We start from the raw sequence: 25380 nt of genomic DNA on the forward strand, positions 1-25380 counted from the left end.
CTACGATGAATATGAACACCAACTCAAATCAAATGAAAGGGAACTCAGAGAACACAAACCAGGTAAGCTCTTGTATACACATCATAGGGAATATGGAGGAAAATATTTTAGGAAATGAAGTGCAAGACTTTCTCCAGATTTAAAGTTTTCTTATGGAAACAAGTCCAATCTTAGATCAGGTCTGCAACCAACAAGAAAGACACAACCTGAGGAAAACTTAAATTAAAAAGGCCTGAAACTTGAATCTAAAGTCTCATCAGCTATGAATACTCAAGTTTTGACAAACAAAGGTGACTTTAGATGCAAACAATAATTCGAGCAGGCATTTCAAAAATTGCCATCCAGAGTTAAACTCAAATTGATTTTCTCTGGAAATAGAACAATTGAGCCTGTGCAATTATAGATTGGACATAGATTAATCCAAAGAGTATATTGCCAACTAAACTTCATAAAGTTAACAAACTAATCTGATCAAAATGGATGAGCATTATCATTATTACAAAACCAGAGACGACTCCAAACATGAGAAACGGAAAGATTAAACAATCCCATTAGGGAGAAAACTAGAAAACTGAAGCACAGGAAGATCTTATTCAAAGAAAAAAAGTCACAAGGATCATTAATTTGATGAACCAGTTGGGTACGGTGAGTACAAAAGCAATTATGATATAAGCACATATTCTCTAGATTTATGAATACACATAAAATGAGCATACTACAGGATTTTTTCATTTTCATCACACTGAGGACAGTGATTGTCATAAAGCTAGTGGCCCACACTTTCATTCTAAGCCATGAAATGCATCACACTTTGATTCATTTAAAATAAATGTATTGTTTAAGACAAACAATCAGGCCTTAAAAACCTACGAAGTATCATATAATCGTGTGCTTCAATTCTGTGATTTGCCTTTTTAAACATATCAGTGCCGCACACATTGAACAAACAAATTCAATAATAACTTCCATGTCACAACCATTCATATACATGTATATGTAACAGACGTTTCAAGAAACATTTTTAAATCTAAATGAAGAATTTGTATAAGTCAAATCAAAAAAATCAATACAAAACCATTCTGAACAGAATTTTAACCAAAATCTGGTATGCGTTACTCTAAGATTAAAGGATAATCTCACAGATTTATCTAGAAGCCAAAATTGATGGTTTGCCAGTGATTTTTGGTGGGAACCTAACATCCTTGACATTGTCTGTTGTGCCATATTGAGTATCCCAAGCCCAGCACTGCAAAATACCAGCTCCATTTTTGAGGAAAAACAGAAGTATAAAATTTCTTTACACTGCTTGAGATATTATACAAAACAAATAATATTGAAAGTACAAGAGCAATTTTGGTCTTTCCAAGAAAGACTTTCAAAGTACCTTCCAGCACCAACGACGACAATTTTTTGCTTTACAAAATCTGTCAGTGGTCGACCCTGAGCTCTTACTGCACTTAATAACCCAGCAAGTGCAACCCCTGCAGTACCCTGCCAAACAAAACAAACAGACAAGGATAGTATGATTAAGGATGCCTTGACTTCACATTGAACAAAAATCTTTTATGGACATAATTAACAAAAAACTCAACAATTAAAAGAAAAAGTAGCATAGTCAAATAAAAACCTGAACATCATCATTGAACATACGGAAACTTTTACGGTATCGCTTCAAAAGCTCAAATGCCCATTTGCTTTGAAAGTCTTCAAACTGTTAATATCAAAAATGAATCAACATTAACAAGGGACTTGATGGAAACATTAATAACAAAAAAATACTATTCTTGACTATTACTCTAACAGACCCACCTGCACAATAACCTTTGGCCATCGAGCATAAACAGCTTCCATAAATTCATCGAGCACAGCCAGGTACTCATCTCCTTCCAGTCTTGGTTCACGCAACCCCAAATCTATAACAAGAAATTATGTAACTTTGTAAAAATATCATTATCATTGATCATTAGAATATCCTAAAAGTCATTCTAACAAGGAAGTTAGGAACCATTTCCAACAGTTGTTACTACGTTTACTACAAGCATGTGACTATATCTGACATTAGCACAATCATTTTTGTTTTCTATTTATTACTCACTCTTCCAGCACAAAACCAGCATGATTATTACGACAGTCCCATGAGGGTACAATCAGTAATTCCATTACCTACTTAGTGTGCATTGCCATTATTATCCCCTACATTAAATTTTAAGAAAAGATTCTGGCAGATGAAGGAATTTCCTTCTGAATAGAAATTAGTATGAGATAAGAAAAAAGCTTACTTCTATTTAACCCTCACTTATTTTCTTATACTATCAATTCATTGTCAACTACTAAATATATACCCTAATGATCTTTATAGAATTGAATTTCAATCTAGATTGCCCAGATGGACTCCAGTCAATATCTTCTTGCATTGCCCTTTGAATCCATAATGGTTTGATATGACTAAACAAAGTTATCTAAAAAATAGTTTTGTAATGATGCAATAAAAGATGCATGGTGTGTAACACAATGCTAAACTACCCTACAAATGCAAATTTTTGTTCTGATAGTAGTGAAGTTTTTAATAATGACTCTTTTGACAACAGTGGGCGTGACTTAAATTTTACTTCATACAATGGGTGTATGCAAATGAAAACAAATCCCTCCAGAGTGTATGCAAGCATTCATATTGCTTACGTGCATGCACATATCATAGTAATGTAAACATGTTACCAGTGACTATTCAACTCCCATTAAGAAACCCTTAATAAAATCAAGTCAATTAAAATCACTTGTCAAATAGAATGCACTTCGTTTAAGTAGTCATTATGGATTTCCTTTGTTTCTATCATGTTGTATATACTATATTTAAGTTTTTAGCCACATGCGAGATGATTAAGCTACTGTATTAATTAAGCCTTGCATATATAGGCCACTAAAATTGATGAGCATACTGCTATTGATGTACAAAGTTCACACAAAAATAAAAAATAAATCTTATAAGAAGAATGGAGAGAATCAAAATTTGTATACTTACAAAGGTTATCTCTCAGTAATTTTTCATTGTTGGTCCCAACATCAAGCATAACAGGCAGGATCTATATGTATAAATTCAAATTTAATTTTAGAAAGAATCAACAAAATCAAATCAAAAAAATCACTAAATGAAAGTATTTTACGGACAAAAATTTTAGTGCTAAGGAATAAATCATCCACACTTCAAAAATATGCACATCAAAAGAAACAAAAGACAATGGCTAGAAAATCGTGCAGTACTTACTCTTTGAGGATTAATTCCAGCAGCAGCTACGTACATATCAAGCTTCCCAATAGGTATACCTATTCCTTGTACTCCAAGATCCCCAAGACCTAATATTCGACTTCCATCAGTAACAACGATCATATCCACCTGTCACCCAAACAAGAAAAAAACAAAATAAAATTTCAATCGTGTCAACAAGACCTTCTGAAAATTATTATCTAAATTAGTGGGCTTGCCTGTATAAGCCAGTATATTGCAAAAATCTGGTTCTAATATGGTTTCAGGTTTAGGATGGCCCTAAGTTTACTAAGGGACCAGCCCAAAATCCCAAGTGAGAATTCCCATTTGATGAGTCTCTGCAATGTGTTTCTAAGTCGTTACAATGTTTATAAATCCCTGCAACTTGCTTGGCAAGCACTGGCTCATGTGACTCCAATTTTTAAGACGAGCAGATATGTATTACCAAATCAAAACAAAAAAATTAAAATCATTAAACCGATATTATATTGACCCAACGTATTTGCAATCTGCTAATAATTTATACTACTATATCAGTAGTAGTACAACCATGTGACAAATATATCCAGACATTTGCTATTAATATGTAAGGAATGCATATGTGAGATTAAGTATAAGAATAGCAATATGATATGAATTAGTATTTACTATTAATCTATGTAGCCAGGACAAACGATATAAGAACTAATAACATATACAAAATATGTATTAATACTCATATACAATTATTAAAAATGCCAAATCATATCTAGTGCACTTGTAAAGTCATTCTGTTAGTAAGGAAGCCACAAAGATTCAGAACTCCACTAAGCTGATGTACTCACAGGCCTTGTGCCTTCACCAGAGTAATGTGGTTGTAGGATATGTGCTTTTGCAGCACTGTTGTACTTGCAGGTTGTGTACCTTGGCTAGGCTGTTGGGCTCACAATTTTAAACAAATGAGATGCTGAAATGGGGATTGACAGCACTCAATGTGGCCTCTATCAATTTTATAACAGAAAAGAAAGTAAGCAGCAAAAAAAACAGAACACAAGACAGAGCAAATTCCCTGGGAAAACCCTCCAACTTGAGGGAGAAAAACCCATCCACAAAAAAATCACTTATTTAATGAACAAGCAGAAGTCTGATTTACAACTCGCACAAAACTAGGTGGTGCAGAGCACCTAAGGGCCCATAGAGGCCTCAATTGCAAAAATAATGAGTTTTGAGTCCATTTAATGTAATAAGGTCTACGGTGGTCTATTCTTATTTGCTTTCTAATGCTGACAAACTTGAAAAATACATGTCTTGTGAAGATTCATTTTGGAGACAGGTTTAAGATTCAGTGTTGAGCTCAATATAGATTGCTATCCAGTAAGCTTCAAATTAATTATTATATGATTAAGAATTATACCCTTCCACGGTCTCTAAACAGCAACTATTGCATCTCTTAGGCATCATTGCTAAATAATTCAAGACTCTTTGATTTGAGAAATCAGGACTGAGAGCTTGAGAACACAGCTCAAAGCTACATCTTTACAAAGGTCAAGAGACAGCTTGATGGAGCCTCACTTTGTACAGGGATTTGTTTCTTTCAAAGAAGATTTTCTCATAATATGTATTGATATTACATGATGAGCATGACTTGTTATGTAAATAAGGGAGAATGTTGGCAAGCTGAATTTGATGCTCGCAGGATCAATGTTATAAGGGGGGAATGTTGGCATAACTGGCATATTGCATTGTCTGGTGATAGTCTATAACGGATATATACAGTATGTAGTATTTTACTATTTACATCATAACTGTACAAGTCAGTTTTGTTAGTCTTTGTTAGCCAATTTCTCAACTGATTCTGTACTAGCACCGTTATATATTTGATGTTATCATGGTGAAATATACATCAAATATTTCACTATTCGATTTTGGTTTTTGAATCTGCTCTGTTAATAAGTTCCTAATCAAATTTGAAATTGAATATCTATCACTACTGGTTACCAAGATACCTAAATGGCCAAGGTGAAAGCATATGGTGGAAAAAATTAATTTATTTTTTATGTAAGTATCCCAATCACACATATTTATGTTAGCCCACACCAAATATTTCAAAATGATACCCTTTACCCAAACTACAGATATGTTTTTTTTCAATTGTATGGAATACCAAATAGTCAACAACACAATATCACAATGTGTAGTATATGCTATCAATATTAATGTTGTGATGCATACAATCTCACTATGGACCACTAGCAATAACAAGGAACTGCTACAGCTAACTTGAATGGCTGACAGCAACAATACATCCACCCAATACACCTTAAAACTATCATGAATAATCTCCACTGAACTAGATGCCACTCTTTATGGATGTAATCTTCCATGATCTAGATGCCACAATATTCTTCAAGAATGGTGCTGCACAATATCTAGATAGGATTATCAGTTTGCCTTCAGAAGAATCATGAAACAATGGAGGTTGCATCTGCATAAACTCTGATGACAACATCTAAAATTTGGGATAACCCTGCAATTTAATAACTAGTGATCCAAATCTCTTTTATAGATGCAGCTAGCGTAATTAATAGGACTGCTTTCGATGTTTGAAACATAATTAAATAGATTCAATGCTCCACATAAATCGGCCCTAACAGAATAGCTCACAAGATGCGATCTTTGCTAAAATATGCCAATACAATACCAAATCAGCATTGGACCTGATCAAGCGGCCTCACAAAAATTTCTTATTTAAATGTCCAAAGCAAATTCTGACAAAACAAAAATATAGATACAATCTGGCACAGTTTGAATGCCTACACGAGTTTTTTCTAAGTGAAATCACCCCAATAGACCAGTAGCTTTCTGTCCCCCAATTTTGCTGGAAACCCACAAAATTTTTGTCCTCGGATCTCCTCAATCTCAAGGTTATTTATCCTTGGATTGTTTGTTCAACACAAGGATCACTATGAAGAAACTGGTTGATAAGTGCACCTTCCTTTGAAGAAACTGGTATTAGCACACCTCGGCTCCTCTCTTTTACTTCCAAAAGATGACTTTTCAATTCCTCATTTACTCGTTCTCATATTCCTGGTTAAAACAAATAAACTGCTCAATTTTTATATCAAAGTATATCTCTGTGAGTTATAAAGTTGTCCACGTTTTGAGAAGCTTTAAAATTTGATTCAAAATATTATTAGATTATTTTCCAATTTTTCCTTTTGGCTTGGGAGAAATACTGTAAGAATGAGCTTCTTAGTCCATTGCTAGGCATGTTTGAAAGGGGACAAGACATGTCCACCCTTTCAAAAATTGCTTGCATTCAACTAATGCAAATGCTGGGATCTAAATTCATCATTGCAAACTCACAATTTCATGGTTTCAATAAATTTCAAATCCTTGTTTATTTGTATGACTTGTAAAAATCAATTCATGTGGTTCTCTAATAAATCCTTTTCATTTCTTTGCAATGCATCCATAGTCTCTATGAAGCATTTGCCTATATCTTCAACTTGGCCATTTCCAATGTCCTTGCAACTATTAGTCTTACTGGGGGCTGCTTTGTGCAAAATGTTCTCGCCACCATGTTTTTGCTGCACTTCTCTGACATAACTTGAAGCTAAAAAACTGCACTTGAAGAGATTTCTACCACCATGAAGACTTTGTGAAACTCATTCTCTCACGGAACATAGTATCACCTAAAAGTTGTGGCTGAGTAAAGATAAGTGAGAAAAATTATTTATGCTTCAATTTTTAGCACATTAGGAATCCTATCCATAATCAGACTTATGCATTACTCAGCAGAAGCTTCAAATTTTAATACCTCTTTGCTCTCATTGTGATTGAAAATATAATATTTAAACCTTCCTCGTGAGTAGCGAGGAAAGCATCACCATAACCCTTTTTGATTCTCCATACAACAGTCCTTGATTTACTATATTTTCTAGTTGCAAGTATGGCTATTTTTAGTCATGACATCTAAGATTCTAATATAAGCAATTTGGAAACACTAAAATATGCTGACCTTTGTTAGCATTCACGAAATGCACTTCATATCTTCTACGGTTAGATTTAATTTTCAAATGCATGGGATGATGAGCTCATCCATAGTCACCAAGAAATGGCAGATATACCAAATTCTCGCACGATTTTCAGCGCAGCGAGAAAACTTAAGGTTTTTGCGTGAGATTCTCAGCCAAGAAGCTTCAAACTTCTCATTGAGAAAACAGCAATATATCTCCACGAAATCACCCACTTACCGCAATAACTTACTGTTTTCTTGTGGGTGGCAACTGTCAAAATGAAACTCCCATCAAGTTACCTCATTTCATTTATTTTTTCATTTAAAAGCCCTTGGAACAGAGAAGGGTATGGAGGAGAGAAATAGTGTTCGGCAGCCTTGTAGATCGATTGCAAGTGGATTTGAAGTAGATCCAAAGCTCTTTTCAAGCAAATCTAGATTCACAAGTTTCTAAATTCTTTTTCTTTTGAGTTAAATATCATTTTGTCTTACCTTAATTGCAGGTAATTTTATTAAATCTCTAGAATACCATTTACAATGTTCTCTAACACGTTTTAGAGTGTAATGACTAAGATCTAACACCATGTTTTTGCAACTTTTCGAAAACAAATCATAGTTTTCTCAATAATTTCATTACTCAACAGATTTTTGGCTAAATCCTTTCAAGTTTCAGCTTCTATTAAAACTTATTTAAAGTTTTGATCTAATTTAGTTTGTTCCTAAATATGTTTATTACATTTCTAAATATGTGGCTTCAACTTGTGTTTTGTATGTGTAGGTTGATTTTAAATTAAACAGCAAATATAGATTTTCTACAACTGGCTCAGCTACAGCATAAGCTAGTAGTCCCATAGGTGCTTGTCCATCTAGATTTGTAGGCATGCACCCCAAAGGGGCTATAGAGGAGGCATGGAAATAAGGCTTTGAAGAAATCAAGTATAATAGCGTGATATGTATAAAATGCGAAAAACAAATTTGTGGAGGCATAACTCATTTGAAGTACCACCCTGCTGGTATAAAAAAGTGTGACACAAGGATTTGTGATGCGACCACTAAGGAAACAAAAAAAAGATGCTTTCCTTGCTTGTTGCCCAAGAAGAGAACAAGTTGAGAAGGGAAAAGCCTGAATTGGCCATGAGGTCAGCCATTTCTAAATCGCAAGGCATGTCTCCATTAAGAATCATTTATTATTCTAAACACCATTATTAGTTCGGACTTTGGAATGTGCAAAACATATGATCATAATGAAATGATGTGAGTTGTGACCAAGTATCCCAGTCAACCTTGATAAATAAGAAGCAGTAGTTGAGGCATTGTGGGCTCTATTCATGGCCCACAGATCCACACACCTACCATCCACTCATATTCCACTTATGTAGGTTCTAGTAGACCACATAAATCTTCTTTTCATGGTTCTTTTATGCATAGAAACACACTTGGAGCACAACCATCACTGGAGGGTACTGGATGGAATAGTCATGTGCATCGGCAAATTGATATTCAATGTGTCAATTTTTGGGTTTTTTTACAACATTCCCTTCAATGTTGCAGCAAGTCCATGTTTTCTAAATTTTGTAATTGGTTGTATGGTAGCGGGAAAGGGCTACAAACAACCTACTCCTACAAACTTGAGTGGCAAGTTAGTTTACTTGTTTCGAATTTTAAAACTGTTACAATTTTACAATTTACTTATTTTTGTTGAATGTAATTTTTAAAATTTAAAGTCGTGTACTTAATGTCATTTTTTATTGTGTTTGTAGATTGCTCAAAGATGTTGTTTTTAGGGCTAAAGATGTGGTTGAAGAACAAAAATTACACTGGGAACAGTATGGTAGCACCATTCTTTCAAGTGGATGGAGAGATAGAAGAAGTTGTACCATCATTAATTTTTTGGTTTCTTGCAAGGATCAAATAGTCTTTCTTAAATCCTTGGATGCCCCGGACAAGGTAAAGACTGCTAGAACTTTGGCTCTAATGCTAAAGAATATTGTGATGGAGGTTGAGGCCTAAAATGTGGTGCAAATAATAACCAACAATGCAGCGGCATATGTGGCCGTGGGCAGGATCTTACAAGAAAAGCATTACACAATGTTTTGGTCTCCTTATGCAACACATATTATTGACCTTTTGGAGGATATAGGGAAATCGGATTGGGCGAGACCAATTGTAGAGGATGCAAGGAAGATAACAAAATATATCTATAATCGCCCTTGGGTTCTTCACTTGATGAGAGACTTCACCCATGGGAAGGAGTTGATTAGACCCAAGGTCACAAGGTTTGCAACAATTTTCTTAAAGTTGCTAAGTGTTCCTTTTTATATGAATCCTTTGAGGCAAATGATTGAGTCCACCATGGTTAGAGTCAAGTTTTTTAAAGAAGCCCAATGGACAAAGGGTTGCACGCTTGTCTTTGACAACCACCTTTTTGATCTAGCTACATAAATTGTGGAGGTAACTCTAAAACTTCAAAAGTTGAATATTTAAGCTTTTTTGTATTCAATCATCAAGTCTTTCATTATTAATTTATAACCCTACTCTATGATTATTGATAATCATTTTCAACATTTCAATTGTAGGTTGTGAAACCCTTGTTTAAAGTTCTTCGCTTGGCAGATGGGGAACAAACCCCAATGGGGTCCCTTTATGAGGCCATGGATAGGGCCAAAGAGGTGTAAGAAATCAGCTCCACCAACCCATTCATGTGGCGGGATATTTCTTGAACCCTCATTTCCACTTCTCTTCATCATACAGAGATCCCAATGGAGAGGTCATGGAGGGTTTTAGTGAATACATACAGAGGATGGTACCTAACATTGAGGTGAAAGACCTCATTGTGGCCAAGATGGAAGTGTATCAAAATACAACGAGCAAGCTATTCTCCTTACCCATGTCAAAGAGAGGCACAAAACGCTCAAACCCCAGGTACAATATCATGTGCATGATAAGTAGATATATACTAAGCTATAGAAACTTATTTTCTCCTTGCTTTCTAACTCTTTAATATTTCTCTTGTAGATACTTGATGGTGAAATTAGGGTAGAGATGTCCCAAATCTGCAAAAACTTGCCCTTTGGATCTGATGTCAGCCATGTAGCTCATCTAGTTGTGAGCATAATTGGACCTTATTCAAAGCCATTCACACAAAGAAAGGGGAACAAGTTCGCACAAAAACACCTAAATGATCTTGTTTTTGTACAATATAACCTTAAGTTGCGCATAAGAAAGGTAATCATTACTAGTTGAGCCACTTGATCTAGATGACATAGATCCTTATGGTGATTAGACAACACAGGAGCAGCCTCCATTGCTCATAGAGGATGACATATGATTTGGAGAGATGGGTTATGGAGGAGGATTTTGCACCAGGATTAGACGACATTTAGGAGGAGGGCAGTGACAGATGATGAGTCATTGCCAACACCAACACCATCCACATCATACAGGTTTGCTAGGGCTAGAGATGCTAGACACCCTCCCTCTCTCATAGCTTTACTAGAGCCACTAGGAAGGAGAAGAGGAAGATGTAGGCTAGTTTCATATTATACTTGATATTTGTATTTTCTTATCAATTTACAAAGACAATTCACTATCTCTTTCAAAGTCTCTAACTACATCGACATTCCACATGAGGATGCGATTTTGTTACTTATTCCATATATATATATATCAACTTGTTTGGTTTGTTTACATATTTACTAACTCACTAAATGAATCTAGATATTGAATTTTGCAAAACACTGCATTCTTTATTAAACTTAAGTCATTTTTAATTTCCCAATATTTTGCCGCAACGTTTCCAATTTATTTCTAATATTTGCCAACAAAACTTATGTTTGAATATATCTCTAAGGTTGAATGTGTAGGCAACTTTGGACTGAAGGAAATTTACATGTAAAAATGTTTCCCATGACGACATAATTTTGAGTATTTATGTACTCAAGCTTGTGCAACATTGTGTTAAATCATTCCAGAAATAATTAATGAGTTGAGGAGCTTAATTTTATCTTGTTTTTTGTGTCTCTGGATAGTGGAAGGGATGGTTTCCTTACCCAACATCATGCTGGAACGCAAACAAGTATTCAATGACCACTAGAAACAGCACATTCTCACCAATTTTGTGTCTATTGTATTGGCCACAAAGATTTCATCTATCAGTACTCTTTGGCAAAGTTTTTAAAATATCAAGATGAATAGTGTAGTTAGTAGATTGACCATTACGAGAGGGTATTAAGTAACATTGTCATATTTAGCTTATAATGGTCATTTAAATTATTTAGTTAATTTTTAGTAAATTTCTATTTGTAAGTTGTTTAATTAGCTTTTAATGTCTTTCCACTATGTCTTGAGTTCTCCATCATTTCCATTATGGAAAGATCTTCTACAATCGCTTATATAAAGAGTATTCCTCTCTTTTGTTTGATAGAATCAATTATCATTTCAATTGACAACGGATTTTGTAATGACCCCTACTAGCTCACTCCAAATCTCTGTTGTAGAAGTCACTATTTTGTTTTAATTTTTTTATAATTTTCTAGTGTTTTGAGAGAATATCTGCCTTTTTTGCAGTGTAGCACAAGGACGCGTCCCCCCAACAAAAATGGGCCACACCTAAGACAGGGACGCACCTAAGACAAGGGGACGGCGTCTAGGTGTCTTGGGTGGTGCCACTCAAAGCGCCACCTTTGCCAAAGATGGCAAGATGTCTCTGTGTCCCCTGTGGGTGCGGGGGGGTGTCTCCAACAGCAACAAGATGGGGGACATTAAAAAATTAAAAATATAAGGCATTATTTTTTTAAAAAAATTGGTTCTACTTTTGTTATAATGGGATGTGGGGGCCATTCCTTCCTTGTTTGTTCAAAAGCCTTCTATTCTTCATTTTTATTCACATTTGCATTTCTATATCTCAAGACTGATATATATTATAAATCTAAAATTATATAATTTGAAACTCTTTCATTTGTTGATGTTCAATGTTCATTGTTTGTCATTTGATCATGAATCATGATGTTCCAGTTCAAAACTTCAATGCAATGTTCAATGTTTAAGTTTTTTACATCTTTATATCTTATATTGTATAATTGTAGTACATCTTTTCATAACTAGCATTTTAAGTACCCATATCAAGGCCCCTCTGTCCCCCCATCTTAGAAACTTGTCCCCTCGTCCCGCCGTCCCCCTGTCCCGCAAAGCGGTGTAACAAGTTTTTTGGGTTTTTTAAATATATAGAAATAACAACTAGCGAAGCTAAACAAAATTGATAATAACTAACTCCAATTTTCATTTGTTTACTTCTACTAGCAAATATTTACAATGACAATGAGCTTCCAACAAGTTTGCACTATTTAAAAAAAACCTGGCAGAGATAATATGCAACATGGGTCTTTGTTGTTAGCAGGTATGATTAATTGTTGATATAGACAATTCAATCGGTGCTGCACGAACCAGATCACAGCCCTCTAATTACCCAACGTCACCTCAAGAAACTTAATGCAGGAGCAGTATGATATTGCCACCTCAATGTATGATGTAATAATACCATAAAAAATGGTCTGTAACAGCAGATTAGTGCCCAGCTCAGGTAGCTGCTCCAGAATTGCAAATGCTAGCAGTATATGTTCAAAATCTTTCAAACAAATTCCTTGCAAAGTTCCAGAAATACTTGCAGCAGATATCAAATCAGAAAACACAATTCATTGGCAATGAAAGCCAACTCAAAGTGCATATCCAGCTGGAGGAATTTCATAATTCCTCAAACCCCAACACCAAACCCTTTAACTCTCTCAATTTTCATACACATAAACACAATAGAATGAATCGACTTCTTGCAAGGAATGTACTTTTATAACATTTTGGAGCCAAAGCTTATTCTTCACACCAAACGCCATATAGCTTATTATTAAACATTTCACTTAAAAAGCTTCATTTCTCATAAAGCAACTGTATGTTACAATTTGAAGTTAACAAATAACAAAGTCAATTAATTAATCAAATTCTCCCCCATTGCTCCAAAATTAACCTTTTCACTAAAAGTGGTATCCTTGACACACAAGGTTCCTGATTCATATGCCCATGATTTAAAACTTTTGATCTTGATTCCACAGGCTATAACACTAAGGTGCCCATCAATTACAATGGCAACCTTAGTAAATATAATTGAAGTATAACCAATAGTACACCCAATTTGTGAAAATTGCCTAACAACACCAAAATCAAAAATCTGATAGCACGGGAGTGATCCCGATGATAGAAGTTGGTGAATGGTCCTAAAGGGGTGATTTACTAAAAATAGATGCTACTTCCAACAATCTTGGAGCCCAAACCAAAAGTCACAAGTAACATCTGGAAGCATCATATAACTTCAATAAATCATAAGAGCTCGTTGGAATCATCTATTGACTTACCATGGAATCATAAGTCCCCCAAAACGGAGCCAAACTCACAATTGGCCACTAGAGAGCCAAATAACTCCACAACAAGGTCCTCTAAACATCACTATCAACCTACAAGGACCCAATGATAGGCTAAATCCATCAACCCTAATACAACTCAAAAATAGGGACATTATAGATTCTTGGATGTAAAATCTCTCAATATACAAACTCCAAATATAAGAACACTATATCTAGAGAATTTACTTTTTGTAATACAAATCCAATTTTGGTCAAAAAAAAAAATCTGTTTAAACTACTTTCCATTCAGTTATGCTACAATGTAGTACATAGAGATTATGAAGACCAACTCGGCCTCTACAAGCTCCAAAACCACTCATGAGCTCTGCAACCCTCAATTTCATACTTTCCTGCTACTTACAAGCTTTAAACGCACATGACATTTGACATTCTCTATATGTAGAATCAACAAGAATGTTCTCTCCTCTCCTAGAAAACTAGAAGGTTAACAACAATTACTTGACTCTCAAGCCAACAAACGAAAGAATAACACTTCAATAGACAAGAAAATTTCCAAAAATTATCCATTTTCTTGCTTTGAGCCAGGACAAAAGTCCATTTGCCCCTTTCTTCAATTTTAGGTTTGAGGAGTGAATACTAGTATACCACGATGGACTCATGGTTTGGTCAACTTGCTTCAATATTTTGAAAACCATAGTTTTGCATAGAGACTCAAAATTAGGTGCAAATTATTTTATTGCATATTTTAGGGGCTATCCACTGCATTTATGAGATACCAAATGAAAAATCAAACCCAAAAGTTGTCTCTTCTGCCAACAAAGATCCTAAGATGACCCAATACAATGATTGAATCCCCCACTAAGTTCAAGAACATGTTGTGAGCTAGAATAACATGTCTAAATGTCACATCCAAATTTTTTAATTGCACCTTCCCTATTAGGAAGCTTTTGCTCCCAAACGCTCACAACTTAAAAAATTATTTGAAGAGCTCAGTCTACGCTATAGTCTCAAGTATTCTTCTTTTCATGGCTTGGACTTCCAGATCCAAACCATGCTACAAGCATATTTGGATAAACTAGACCTCATTATTTTATAGACTACAAATAATTTATCACAATAACAGAAGCAAAATTCAGCTCACCCTTGCTTTTTGATCACTCTCCAATAGTGGAAGAAACTACACACTTCTTTCCAATAAGCATATGGTCCATTCTTTATTAAAAAGAAATATATATCCTCCCTCCTTTGAGGGCATTTGGCTATTTGGAAACCATTTTTAATCACATAGCCCGTCAATCATTTCTCATACCACAACTGCAAAAAAGGTGCTTCGCAACAATGCCAAACAACACGCTTTCCTCTACAAAAAAAGAAGCACATGATTGAAAACATCTTCCTTGCATACCTCGCTTTCTTTTATGAACACCACAAACCGCTCCATGGGCTGCAAGTTTCCATGGGATTATCTTATCCTCCTATTCAAAAATAGTTTGTACTAACATTGAGTGTCATTCCCCTTATCTTTCATCTACCTACTCCTTGTGTCTCCTTTCTCTTACTAAAATGGTTGTAGATATCCTTCAAGCATTTCCCACATTGAAGCTCTTGTCCCATCTTCCTTAAAGTCCCTAATCCTATTGAGAAATCTTAGCCTTTTCGGTAAACTACTCAATGATTAGGAAACTCAAATCCTCTCTTGCCTTCATAAAAGGAAGCATGCATTCACCACATAAACATGTAGAGGTCTTTCTACAGCCTCTATGGATTGACCATTCCTTGACCTTACTTTACAAGCCCTCTGCTTTGTAACCCATCATCAACAACATTTTTGAACTAGATCCTTCACTACAAAAATTGAGCAAACCAAATAATTCTTGTGGATAAACAAATAAACCTATAGCAAGGCTTACCATGCTTTCCTATGTTTGAGTTCAAGCATCTACCCCACAGAATTCACTTCTCTTTATTCTTCCTCTAATTTACAATTGTGTAAACATCTCATCCTTTGCATGCAACTCTTCTTCCATCTTTCTCAAAATGCCCAACAAAATGTCTCCCTCACTCCCCAACGAAACATGCAATTCCTTCTACAAATCCACCATTATTGAATTTTCAATTGGCGGCACCTCAAAACCCAAAAACCACCACACTTTTAAATCAATGTAGCACTAATGAAGTTTTTTACCAACACTCTAAGCTCAAACAAAGATCAGAAATTGAACCATTAAATAAAAACTCAAAGGATTTTACTGCTTTAATACCAATCCAATACATAAAATGGGAGGATATTCTTCAAACAAGTTTGTCAACAACACATTATTGGATGTAAGACCTCTCAATCCACCTTGACAAATACCTTTACTGTTTACAATGTCTTGAAAATCAAAAGGTCTGAAAGCACAAAATAACAAAGATATACACATCAACACAATGTGTAATTGAACACATGAACAAACTCAAACTTTGTACGTAAAACTTTATCTAGAGAAAACACACTCAAGGTGAAAAAGCTCCAGCTTGGGCTGCAATTACTTGTCACCCCACTATGCATTAATGTATTGAGTAAGTCAAACGAGTTTACAAAGACCAACTCAGCTCCAACCCCGATGATGAGATCTACAACACTCAAATTCACAGACATCTAATACAACTAGATTTCAAACTCGCATAGCATCCAACAATGGCTTCACACATAAACAACAAGAACATTCTCATCTCTCAAGAATCTAGAGGGTTCACAACAACTCTTCATGGTTCCCAAACAGACTGATCAAACATTACTGCCCAAAATATGCAAGAAAATGGTCAAAATCTTTTAATAGTTTAAGGCTAAGTCAGAACATATATATATTAAAAACATAATAATATTACATTATATTCAAACATTTAAATAAATGATAATAAATTTTAAAATAATTCAATTTAATATAAATGTTAATTAAAATTAAAAATTGCTAATATTACATTTCCTAGATTTATTTTTAGATGTTTAAAGGTTTTTTCAATAGACAATGGGCCAAAGCTTATTATGTGTTATAAGAGGCTCATAAATCGTTGTGCTATAGGGTCTTGCCTTTAGATGTTTAAAGTTTTAAAACATAAACAATAGATTTAATATTTTGGAGTATTAAAATTTAATATAACAAAAGTTAATATTTCTAGAATTTATTAAAAATTAATAAAAAATAAAATCATATCAAATTTAGAACGAATATTCACTTCTTGTTTTAAAATAATAACTAACGCTTAAACCAAAAACAGGTGCAAAGGTACAGCCAATAGTTGCCTGAAGTTATTGATAAATATCTATGACTTCCATAGCACCTATAATAAGAGGCATCTTCGTATTGTCATAATTTGTACACCATTCATTCATATTATGAAATCATACTAAAATTAAATGCTGCGAGTTTTGTTTCTTTCTTCTTGTAAGTCTATAGCATTTGACTTTATCTTAGTTCAATAGAAAGATTCCTTGTAATACTAGATCATGGAAGGCTGCAGGGAATAAAACAATAATCACGTCAACAACTTACTTTTCTGTCAATTCAATACAACAAAATTAGAAATAGATATAAATAAAACAGTTTATAGATTCTGTAAAGAGGAAGCTCTTTATAGAATTTTAAAGTTTTGAAACTATATGATTCACATAAATATATGAGACATAAAAGGATATATTGCACCAGAAGGATAGCTAATTCTTGGTTTGTAAGAAAGCTAAACTTATACATTAATAGTGTAAATATTGGAAGAGCTGAAGGACAGCCTTGGTTGAAAGACTTTTTATCACAGATGGATCAGTTAAGTTTAGTTTGATCATATATGTCTAAAAATAAACAATCATCAATGCAGTGTTCGAAGGGACAAAATGGCAGGTCTACCATGCTCTCAAATTAGAATAAATCATTCTGGTTTTCATTTATTCCCACTCTTTTTTGTTCCTCCTTTTAGAACAGAGTAAATGTAATAGTGATCTATTCTGTTTATTATTAAGCAAAATTTTCTTACTACCATTTTGGTACTGCAAAAGCACTTTGCAAGGCCCAAGATATTTTTATACAAAATTAAAAAGGAATTACCAGACTAAAAAGTGTGCCAATGCTTCTATTGAATACTTGGTATGAAAGATGAAATTACAATGAGGCAATGCTTCCATTGGATACTTGATATGATAGATGAATATGCATGATAGCAAACTTCAAACATTTTTGGCTACAGACCAGCATACATGATTCTTTAGTAAAGTTTATCCCCTGTTGAGTTGATTTTGTACATATGTTAAGTTGCATATGATTTAATCATTTTGCTAACCGTAGGCTAACTAATTAGAAACCTGCAATATCTCTACCAGATTTTCCTTGATCTAAGTCTCCATAAACATACATTCAGTAAAATATATTTCTATATCATTTCGCTAATCATATAGTCTACTGTTCATCTACAAATAAACAGAGGAATATACATATTATTGTTTCTAACAATTCAAATCTATGCTAGAAATTATTTAATTACATGAACTTAATCTGGACAAGTAGACAAGCTAAATCAATGAATGATTACAGAAATTGTGGAACAAAGTATTGTAGCAGACGGAACCTATCTGTACAACCTGCGATCAAAAACTGTGATACTAAAGCTACTCGCATCTACACAATAACTTTGATACATGTGTTGTAAATTTGGCAAACCATAAATCCCTAGAGTTTCATGTTCCTGCTGATTGGGTGGCATCCCTGAAGTCCAGTAGAGACAAAGACGCATCTTCGACAAGCATCCCATCATTAGAGGCTGGACAATTTGTTTAATGTGGCACAAAAGAAATCAAATCTTGAGACGCATTTTTTTTGGTAGCAATCTTAAGATGTTCTTAAATGCTATAATAGAAATTAGAATAGAAGATTTTTACTGTATACAAGGCCAAATGATAAAAAGGAGTGGATTGTGATTGCAAATTCACCTCATTATATTTATATTTTAAACACTGGCTGTTTTTAATTTGTTTAAATTATTTCAATCACCACTCTGGAAAGGAAATTAGTTCAATTGATCAAATGATAAGATAGTTTAGTTCACAAAGAGTCAAATCAATTCTTGCCTAAGGCCTGTCACTGTAAGAGATGGACTCTGATTCTAATCGATGGGAAATCTGGGCTGTAAATACCTCCAAACCAAAAAAGATTGGCATCCCCAAAACAGCTACAAAGACAGATGGCAGAAAAGGATGAATATTAAAAAGCAGTTACCGGCAAAAAGGCTGGAAAATATTTTCAGGCCGATAGCGTGAGACAAAATCAGCGGGCTGTGCCCCTGATGGAAAAGCCTATCGGCTAATCCAAGTACTATTAATAAACTCTTAATCAAAAACTAAAATGTGTAAGTAAAATTTTATGAAGGGACGGAAGAAAAAAAATGTCGGAACAAAAAATACAAAAAATATCCGAATGGAGGTCGTCGAAAGTGGGAACAATTCTGTTCTGATGTATTTGTTTGCACTAGTTGGTCTCTAGAAAACAACAATGATTTGCTGATACCAGTTGTGCCATTCTTCTGCTTTGAGTCACTGCTGACAAATTTTGATTTTGTAGGTGTGATTTACCGACTCGCAACCTATTCTCAACTGCAAACTAATATTCTATCAACAACCCCTAAAAATATATTTGAATAAGATTTTTTATTCATACAAATTTATTGACGAATATTACAATTTTTTTTAAGAAAATCGTGTTCGCCAAATTTCAAACTCCATTGCTGAAATTCAGTGAACCCTCTGACTAAAGTTTTAGGTTCGCCAAAGAAAATACCAATGTACCAGATTGAACTCTTGATTAAACCATTTTTGCCTTCAACTTCAAGAGACATAACTTTTGCATATAGGCTAAAAAATAGGTGCAATTTTATTTTCAAAATTGAACTACTTTTCTAGGCTATCCAAATATGCAATCAAATCTTACTTTAGATTCTATTTATCCATTCATTATATGCTGCAACATTACTTCTTTTATGAGACCCCAAAAATGGTCAAATCAAACACAAATAGAGTCATCCACCAACAAAGATTTTGAGATGTCCTATATCATCACAAAACATCAATAAGCATGAAACAAAAAGGCCATTTTCAAGAAAACATTCTGTACACTGGTTTGACAATGAACTCTGCCATTGGGCTCCTTGGCAGGCACGCTGCAAGCTGAAATGAGATGTCCAAATGTCAACTACATCAAAAAATTAGGATCATTCTTTCCTTAGTCCCTAAATAATAGAATTTTGCTTACACTTCCCATAGGTAGATTTTTCCTTAACAAAGATCAAATACATTCAATATAAAATCCTCTCTAACTATCAAATTACTCAAAGTTTCTAATCACTGATTGAACTAAAATCATAGTTACACCACCCTGGGGGACGGGGGGACGGCAAAACGGGGGGACAAGTTTCCGGGACGGGGGGACAGAGGGGCCTTAATTTGGGGACGGCGGGGGGACGGTGGGGGGACGGCGGTGGGGGGACAAGAGGGGTGTATATATCTATGCATATGGTATTTAAAAATGTTAGTTATGAAAATATGTATTGCAATATAGGATGTAAAGATGTAAAAGAGTGAATACTTGAAACATTGCATTGAATTGGAACATCGAACATTAAACATAAATAGTCGAATTTGCAAATACTGAATAACAAGATGTCCCCCATCCTCGGTGGAGGTGGTGGAATCTAGTGGCACCACTGGGGACGGGGAGACGGAGTCCCCAAGTCTCCGGTGCGTTGAAGTCTCCGAGACGTCGGGCAAAAAGGGGGGGGACGCGTCCCCGTGTTACTATGACTAAAATCTTTTTGGCAGTTGGAATTATATCATCCAGCTGCTCAACTGTGTTACTCCTAGACTTGTTACCATGATATAACACCCTTCTCTTGCCTCTTGTTTCCTTGGCCTCTCTCTATCTAGCATTGTGAAGGGATTCCTCTCTCAAAGCCTTTCCATTTTTTGTGTAAGATTTTGCAGAATACCTTGCCTTTCTTTGAATCAATCTAAACTGCCCAACTATTAAAGAATGGTTTGTATCTTTATCATTCTCAGGCTCTCCCTTTTCCTAGACCATTATCAATCTCCTAACTTCCTTTTTTGTATCCTATTTCAATTGTGTGTTCTCTAGGTCTATGAGATAGACCAGACACCATCGTGCAAGATCACCGTGGGTGTAGCATAGAGAACTACTTACCAAAAAGGTATATTTATGTTAAACAGTGGTTCTTTTATTAACAAGGGCAAAAGTTCTGTTATTGTTAATGGAGAAATCCACAACCCCCCATAGGAGGGAGTGGAAATAGAACAAGGCCAAAGATACCGTACCTTACACATTAGTAAAATTCTAAATAGATGGTAGGCAGAAGAGGATGGACTTGACAGGAAAGAATATAGACACACGGGAAATAAAGAAGCATGATACAACTATCATAGGCTATATCCAAGGCCCTATAGGAGAGCCGTTTACCCAGATCCTTAAAAACATTCTGAAGTAGGCAATTCACACTGAAGACAATGGGGATTCCTCAAAGAAATTCAGATTGTTGCATGCGTCGAGCCCTATGTGTCTGTAAGAACATGCATGATATCTCCTTTATAAAGAAAAATCATCATATCATTTTTTACCAAACCCTAAAAGAGAACATCTACAAAGATATGATATGGTGTTCCTAAAACTGATTGCGAGCAACCTACAGACACCGTTAGGGCATATACATTGGAGAGAATAAAGTTTGTCAAAGCAGGAATCTTAGGTATATTTTCCTTCATTTCCTTATTCATTCCAGCAATAACTGCTTGCGAAATTCTTAAACCATCAATAATGGTAGCAATGTCAATTCTGGAGTCAAGATTGTGGTGGGTGAGAAGAGGACCTTAATGAGAAGGGGCCATGACCAATGGGTTTTAATATTCAGAGGAAGGGCAAGATACCCATTGCATCCAGTGTAGTATTAACTGTTCAGTTTTGGAACGAACATTATTACTAAGTTTTGATTGGAAAATTTGTGAGATGGTGGCAAATTACTATGTTAATGGGGCTTTGGAAGGATTAAGAAGCATGCTAGGTATGGTGCCATTGCTGAGCAATGCTTCTACTACAAATCTTCTCGAAAGTAAAGACTTGTGTAGACCTGAGACATAAGGGCAACAAGGCAAAGGGGAGGCCTGGCCTGGGAATTCAGGAAAATTGGATGGGACAGCTATCATCAATGGCAGATCAGTTAAGGGTAATTTTGGAAGGAAAGAATAATGGGAAAGAGAATCTCCATCATGCATTTTAAAAAGGGACATACGAAGTAGAACACTGGGGGCTAGGATTAGGGTTATTAAATTACTGCATTCTACAGATTTTTTTGAAGTAAACTGGGTTTTATTCTTTTAAACTATGGGCTTGGTATTTTCCACTTTCTTTATACACTTCGCGAGAAACTTTGGGGTTCTTTTCAAACCAAAGTAACTTCTCCCATTGATGGTAGGTTTCATACTATCCTGAACCTAGGTATCGGATTTGCCTTGAGCTGTGAATTGTCCATGTGTATGAGAAATCTCTATGCAATAGTAAACCTTTCTAGTCCACCTACCCTACTAGGAGATAGAATTGAACTGCAACTTCTTTTTCAGATTTTTTAAGTAAATTAATTTTAACCTTTGCAAGTTTAAAAATGAGACAAAATGGTCAATTCCTTCTATGCCCCACAATATTATTGGTAACTTAATTTGAATGGCATTTGAATAAGATTTGTGGACGGCTATGCATTAGTCCGTAATGCAATCAAGATCATTAAAGATGCATTTCAGCTAGTTCATATTACATAGAAAAGGAAGTACATCTTTGTCAATGCTACTTGAAACATAAATATGATGAGCAATTGTAGGTGTTCATTTATCCCTTCAAACACCGGTTTGTGGATTTAAATGAAAAAGTAGACAGTGTGAATAACTATATCTTGCATACCTGTTCAGATGGCCAGTTGTAAATCATGGGCAACATCTCCCCTTTATCCTTTGCAGAGAAATACATTCCACGAGGACGCCGGAACAAACCACTGTAGTTCTGACAAACCAAGCCAACGGTTGGAGTATAGATTATTGGAGCAAACTCTTCAATGTGATCTATAAGAACCTGTCAAAGCCCATGATAGTACGTACCAATATATTATCAAGGTTACCTCACAAATCTATACTGGTAAGAAACCCACCAATACTAAGATTGGTACGACCTTCTGGAGAGTGAATTTAAAAAGTACAGTCCATGAATAGACATCAGAGCTTTTGCTGAACTGACCACAGGCTAAATTTACCTTATAGTATAGTGTTTCATTTCTGTCATGTAATCTATTAAGAATTCGCCATTTTGCTAAGGCAGTTGTATCAGCTGGTCCATCTCGAGTGTTATGCTCCAAAGAGCGAAAAGAATCCACTGAAACAAACACCTTATGAGTATAAAAGCAAGTAGTACTACAAAACAATGTCTTTAACAGTTTTAGAAAATCACTATAATCTTATTCTTATTTCATCATCCTTGAATTGATGCTAACTACATAACTCGATCATATTGTTCTGCACACCAACAAACTACTAGCTCAAGGAATTATATAACGTCTGATTTCATTTCAACCAACAACTCAAGAAACCTATAATCAGCCATACAACACACTAGTAAAAAAGTTGCTAACTATATTGTTCTCAACTTTCAACAACAGATAAATATTTTCAGATTAAAAATGTCCTTGATTCAAACCACTGCATGTCCTTTATATGTTGTAAACTTGAAACTCAAAAATGAAGATAGCCCTTTGCAGATAGCACAAAATAGGCCATTTTGACATTTAATGTGGCACTAAGATGCAAGTTCCCTATTTAAAAGTTGCAAACCATTCAAACAAACCAAGATCAAAGTAGCGTATGTATCAAACACAAAGAGCTTACAATTATGTGGTTTTAACTGTTGAAAATGTCTTTAAACATTATTGACAGATTGAAAGATGTGAAAGGAAAAATAAATACCTCTATAATATGTTGCCAGTTTGGGTCCAGACTTGGACTCAAGGTTCACGTTTATATCATAGAAATGAGATTTGGACTCAGCAAGGCTGACCTCACTTAAGACTTGGGAAAAATTGCAGAGCTGGGCAGGACTCAACAAAAGCTTGGTAAAAAACCAATTCCTAGTCTCGCCTAGAGCAGGTTCCTAGCCTGAGACTTGCCAGGACACGGAGAGTCCTGGAACGATGGTTTATATATAGAGAAAAAAAGTCAAATTATATGAGAGAGAAGAGGTCCCACCTCTTAGTGTTTGAAAGCACGAGCAAAGTAGCATTCTTCAGCAAGGGGTAGTAGGCAAGCAGGCAATGTGAAGCTATTTGCAGCTTGACCCATAGAAGAAAACAATAATAATAATCATTACATGTTACAATTAGTAGGCACCCATTAATCTCTATTTAAAGGGCATTTGGAATACAGACCTTTGTGCCTCGCTCGCATCAAGAAAAGCTTCATATGGAAAACGCTTTTGGGTAAAAAACCACAGCAGATCATTAATTTGACCTATATTTCTAAATACAATAACAAACGTGACAATTTGTAACAAACTAATGGTTTAAATCCCAGCTATAATTCAATATGCACTTATGAAGTGAATGAAAAAGGAGAAATTTGCAATTGATGCCAAAAAAACAAATTGTTGCAGTGCCTTTCCTTCCAAAGATGGCTATGTGCAATAATTATAAAACATAATTATGTGTCTTGAATCATTACCATCGATTCTGAAGGACATCCTCCACCATATTTGTTTTGTATATCCTTCACTTATTATTGAGAATGATAGTTGTTTCCAATGCAAATACCTAGTCTCTAAACAACATATGTACTTGAAGTAACTGTTTTCATAGTTTTACCTCAACTCATTTCTCAATGCCTACTTTGATTTTGGGTCCATTATTTGCCAAAATAAGGATCCCTGGAGCCCTCTTAACATAAATGGAAATAGAAATGCATCCACCACAATAAATAGAAAAACTATCACAAGCAGCACAAATATTATATTTTGCATGAATGAGCCCAAAATATTCATTAAGAAAAACATAATATGGCATTGACAAAAGACCTTTAACCTTAGGCATCCTGCACATAACTATAATAACACCCCTGGAGATTTATCTTTTTGTTTTGCAAAAAAAGTTGATAACGAGAACTTATATTTATGAGAGCATACTGCTATTATTAAAACAATATCAAAATTAGCATAAATTCATCTATCGTCAAAGTCATATAAAAATGCACCGAGTAGACAATATTTTACAAACAAACATAGTAAATAATATTACAAAATCAGAGATAGAAAAGAATGTTACAGGTTTGACATATAAAATGGCACATGCTAGAGGTCTTGTGTTCATGAATGACCTCGGAGATCCCTCGGTGTATATGACACCCAAACCACCATAGAAGGATGCATCCACTACTCCAGCATTCAATGCCATTTAAACTCCCGAGAGATGATGAAACACACACCAAAGCAATCCAAGAACAACATTCAGAATTCTAGGTGCTGGTTGTAACTGTACAGCACCTTCAAACCCGTGCTATCTCAAAAATGAAAAATCCCATCAGAAAATCCTTCCAATAAAGAATAACAGCAAAAACCCTATGTTTAAAGATTCCAATCTGATTGCCTAGCAAAGCC

General features: G+C 35.0%; 1 protein-coding gene across 2 annotated transcripts in view; it reads right to left on the reverse strand.

Annotated features, from left to right (window-relative positions):
• Positions 1-25380, reverse strand: part of LOC149543413 (NAD-dependent malic enzyme 59 kDa isoform, mitochondrial-like) — a 102225-nt gene that overhangs the window by 56995 nt on the left and 19850 nt on the right. For both annotated transcript variants that reach the window (XM_089798200.1, XM_089798199.1), the window contains exons 3-10: positions 22997-23115; positions 22651-22818; positions 3263-3391; positions 3020-3080; positions 1810-1913; positions 1628-1711; positions 1385-1491; positions 1141-1246 (exon numbers count right to left, since the gene is read on the reverse strand). In XM_089798200.1, coding sequence (XP_089654326.1) covers positions 1141-1246; positions 1385-1491; positions 1628-1711; positions 1810-1913; positions 3020-3080; positions 3263-3391; positions 22651-22818; positions 22997-23115 — 878 coding nt within the window. The remainder of the gene's footprint in view (positions 1-1140; positions 1247-1384; positions 1492-1627; positions 1712-1809; positions 1914-3019; positions 3081-3262; positions 3392-22650; positions 22819-22996; positions 23116-25380) is intronic.

The sequence above is a fragment of the Cupressus sempervirens genome, chromosome 8, assembly GCF_028749045.1.
Source record: "Cupressus sempervirens isolate cs-2001-9-10 chromosome 8, ASM2874904v1, whole genome shotgun sequence".
Lineage (NCBI taxonomy): Eukaryota > Viridiplantae > Streptophyta > Pinopsida > Cupressales > Cupressaceae > Cupressus > Cupressus sempervirens.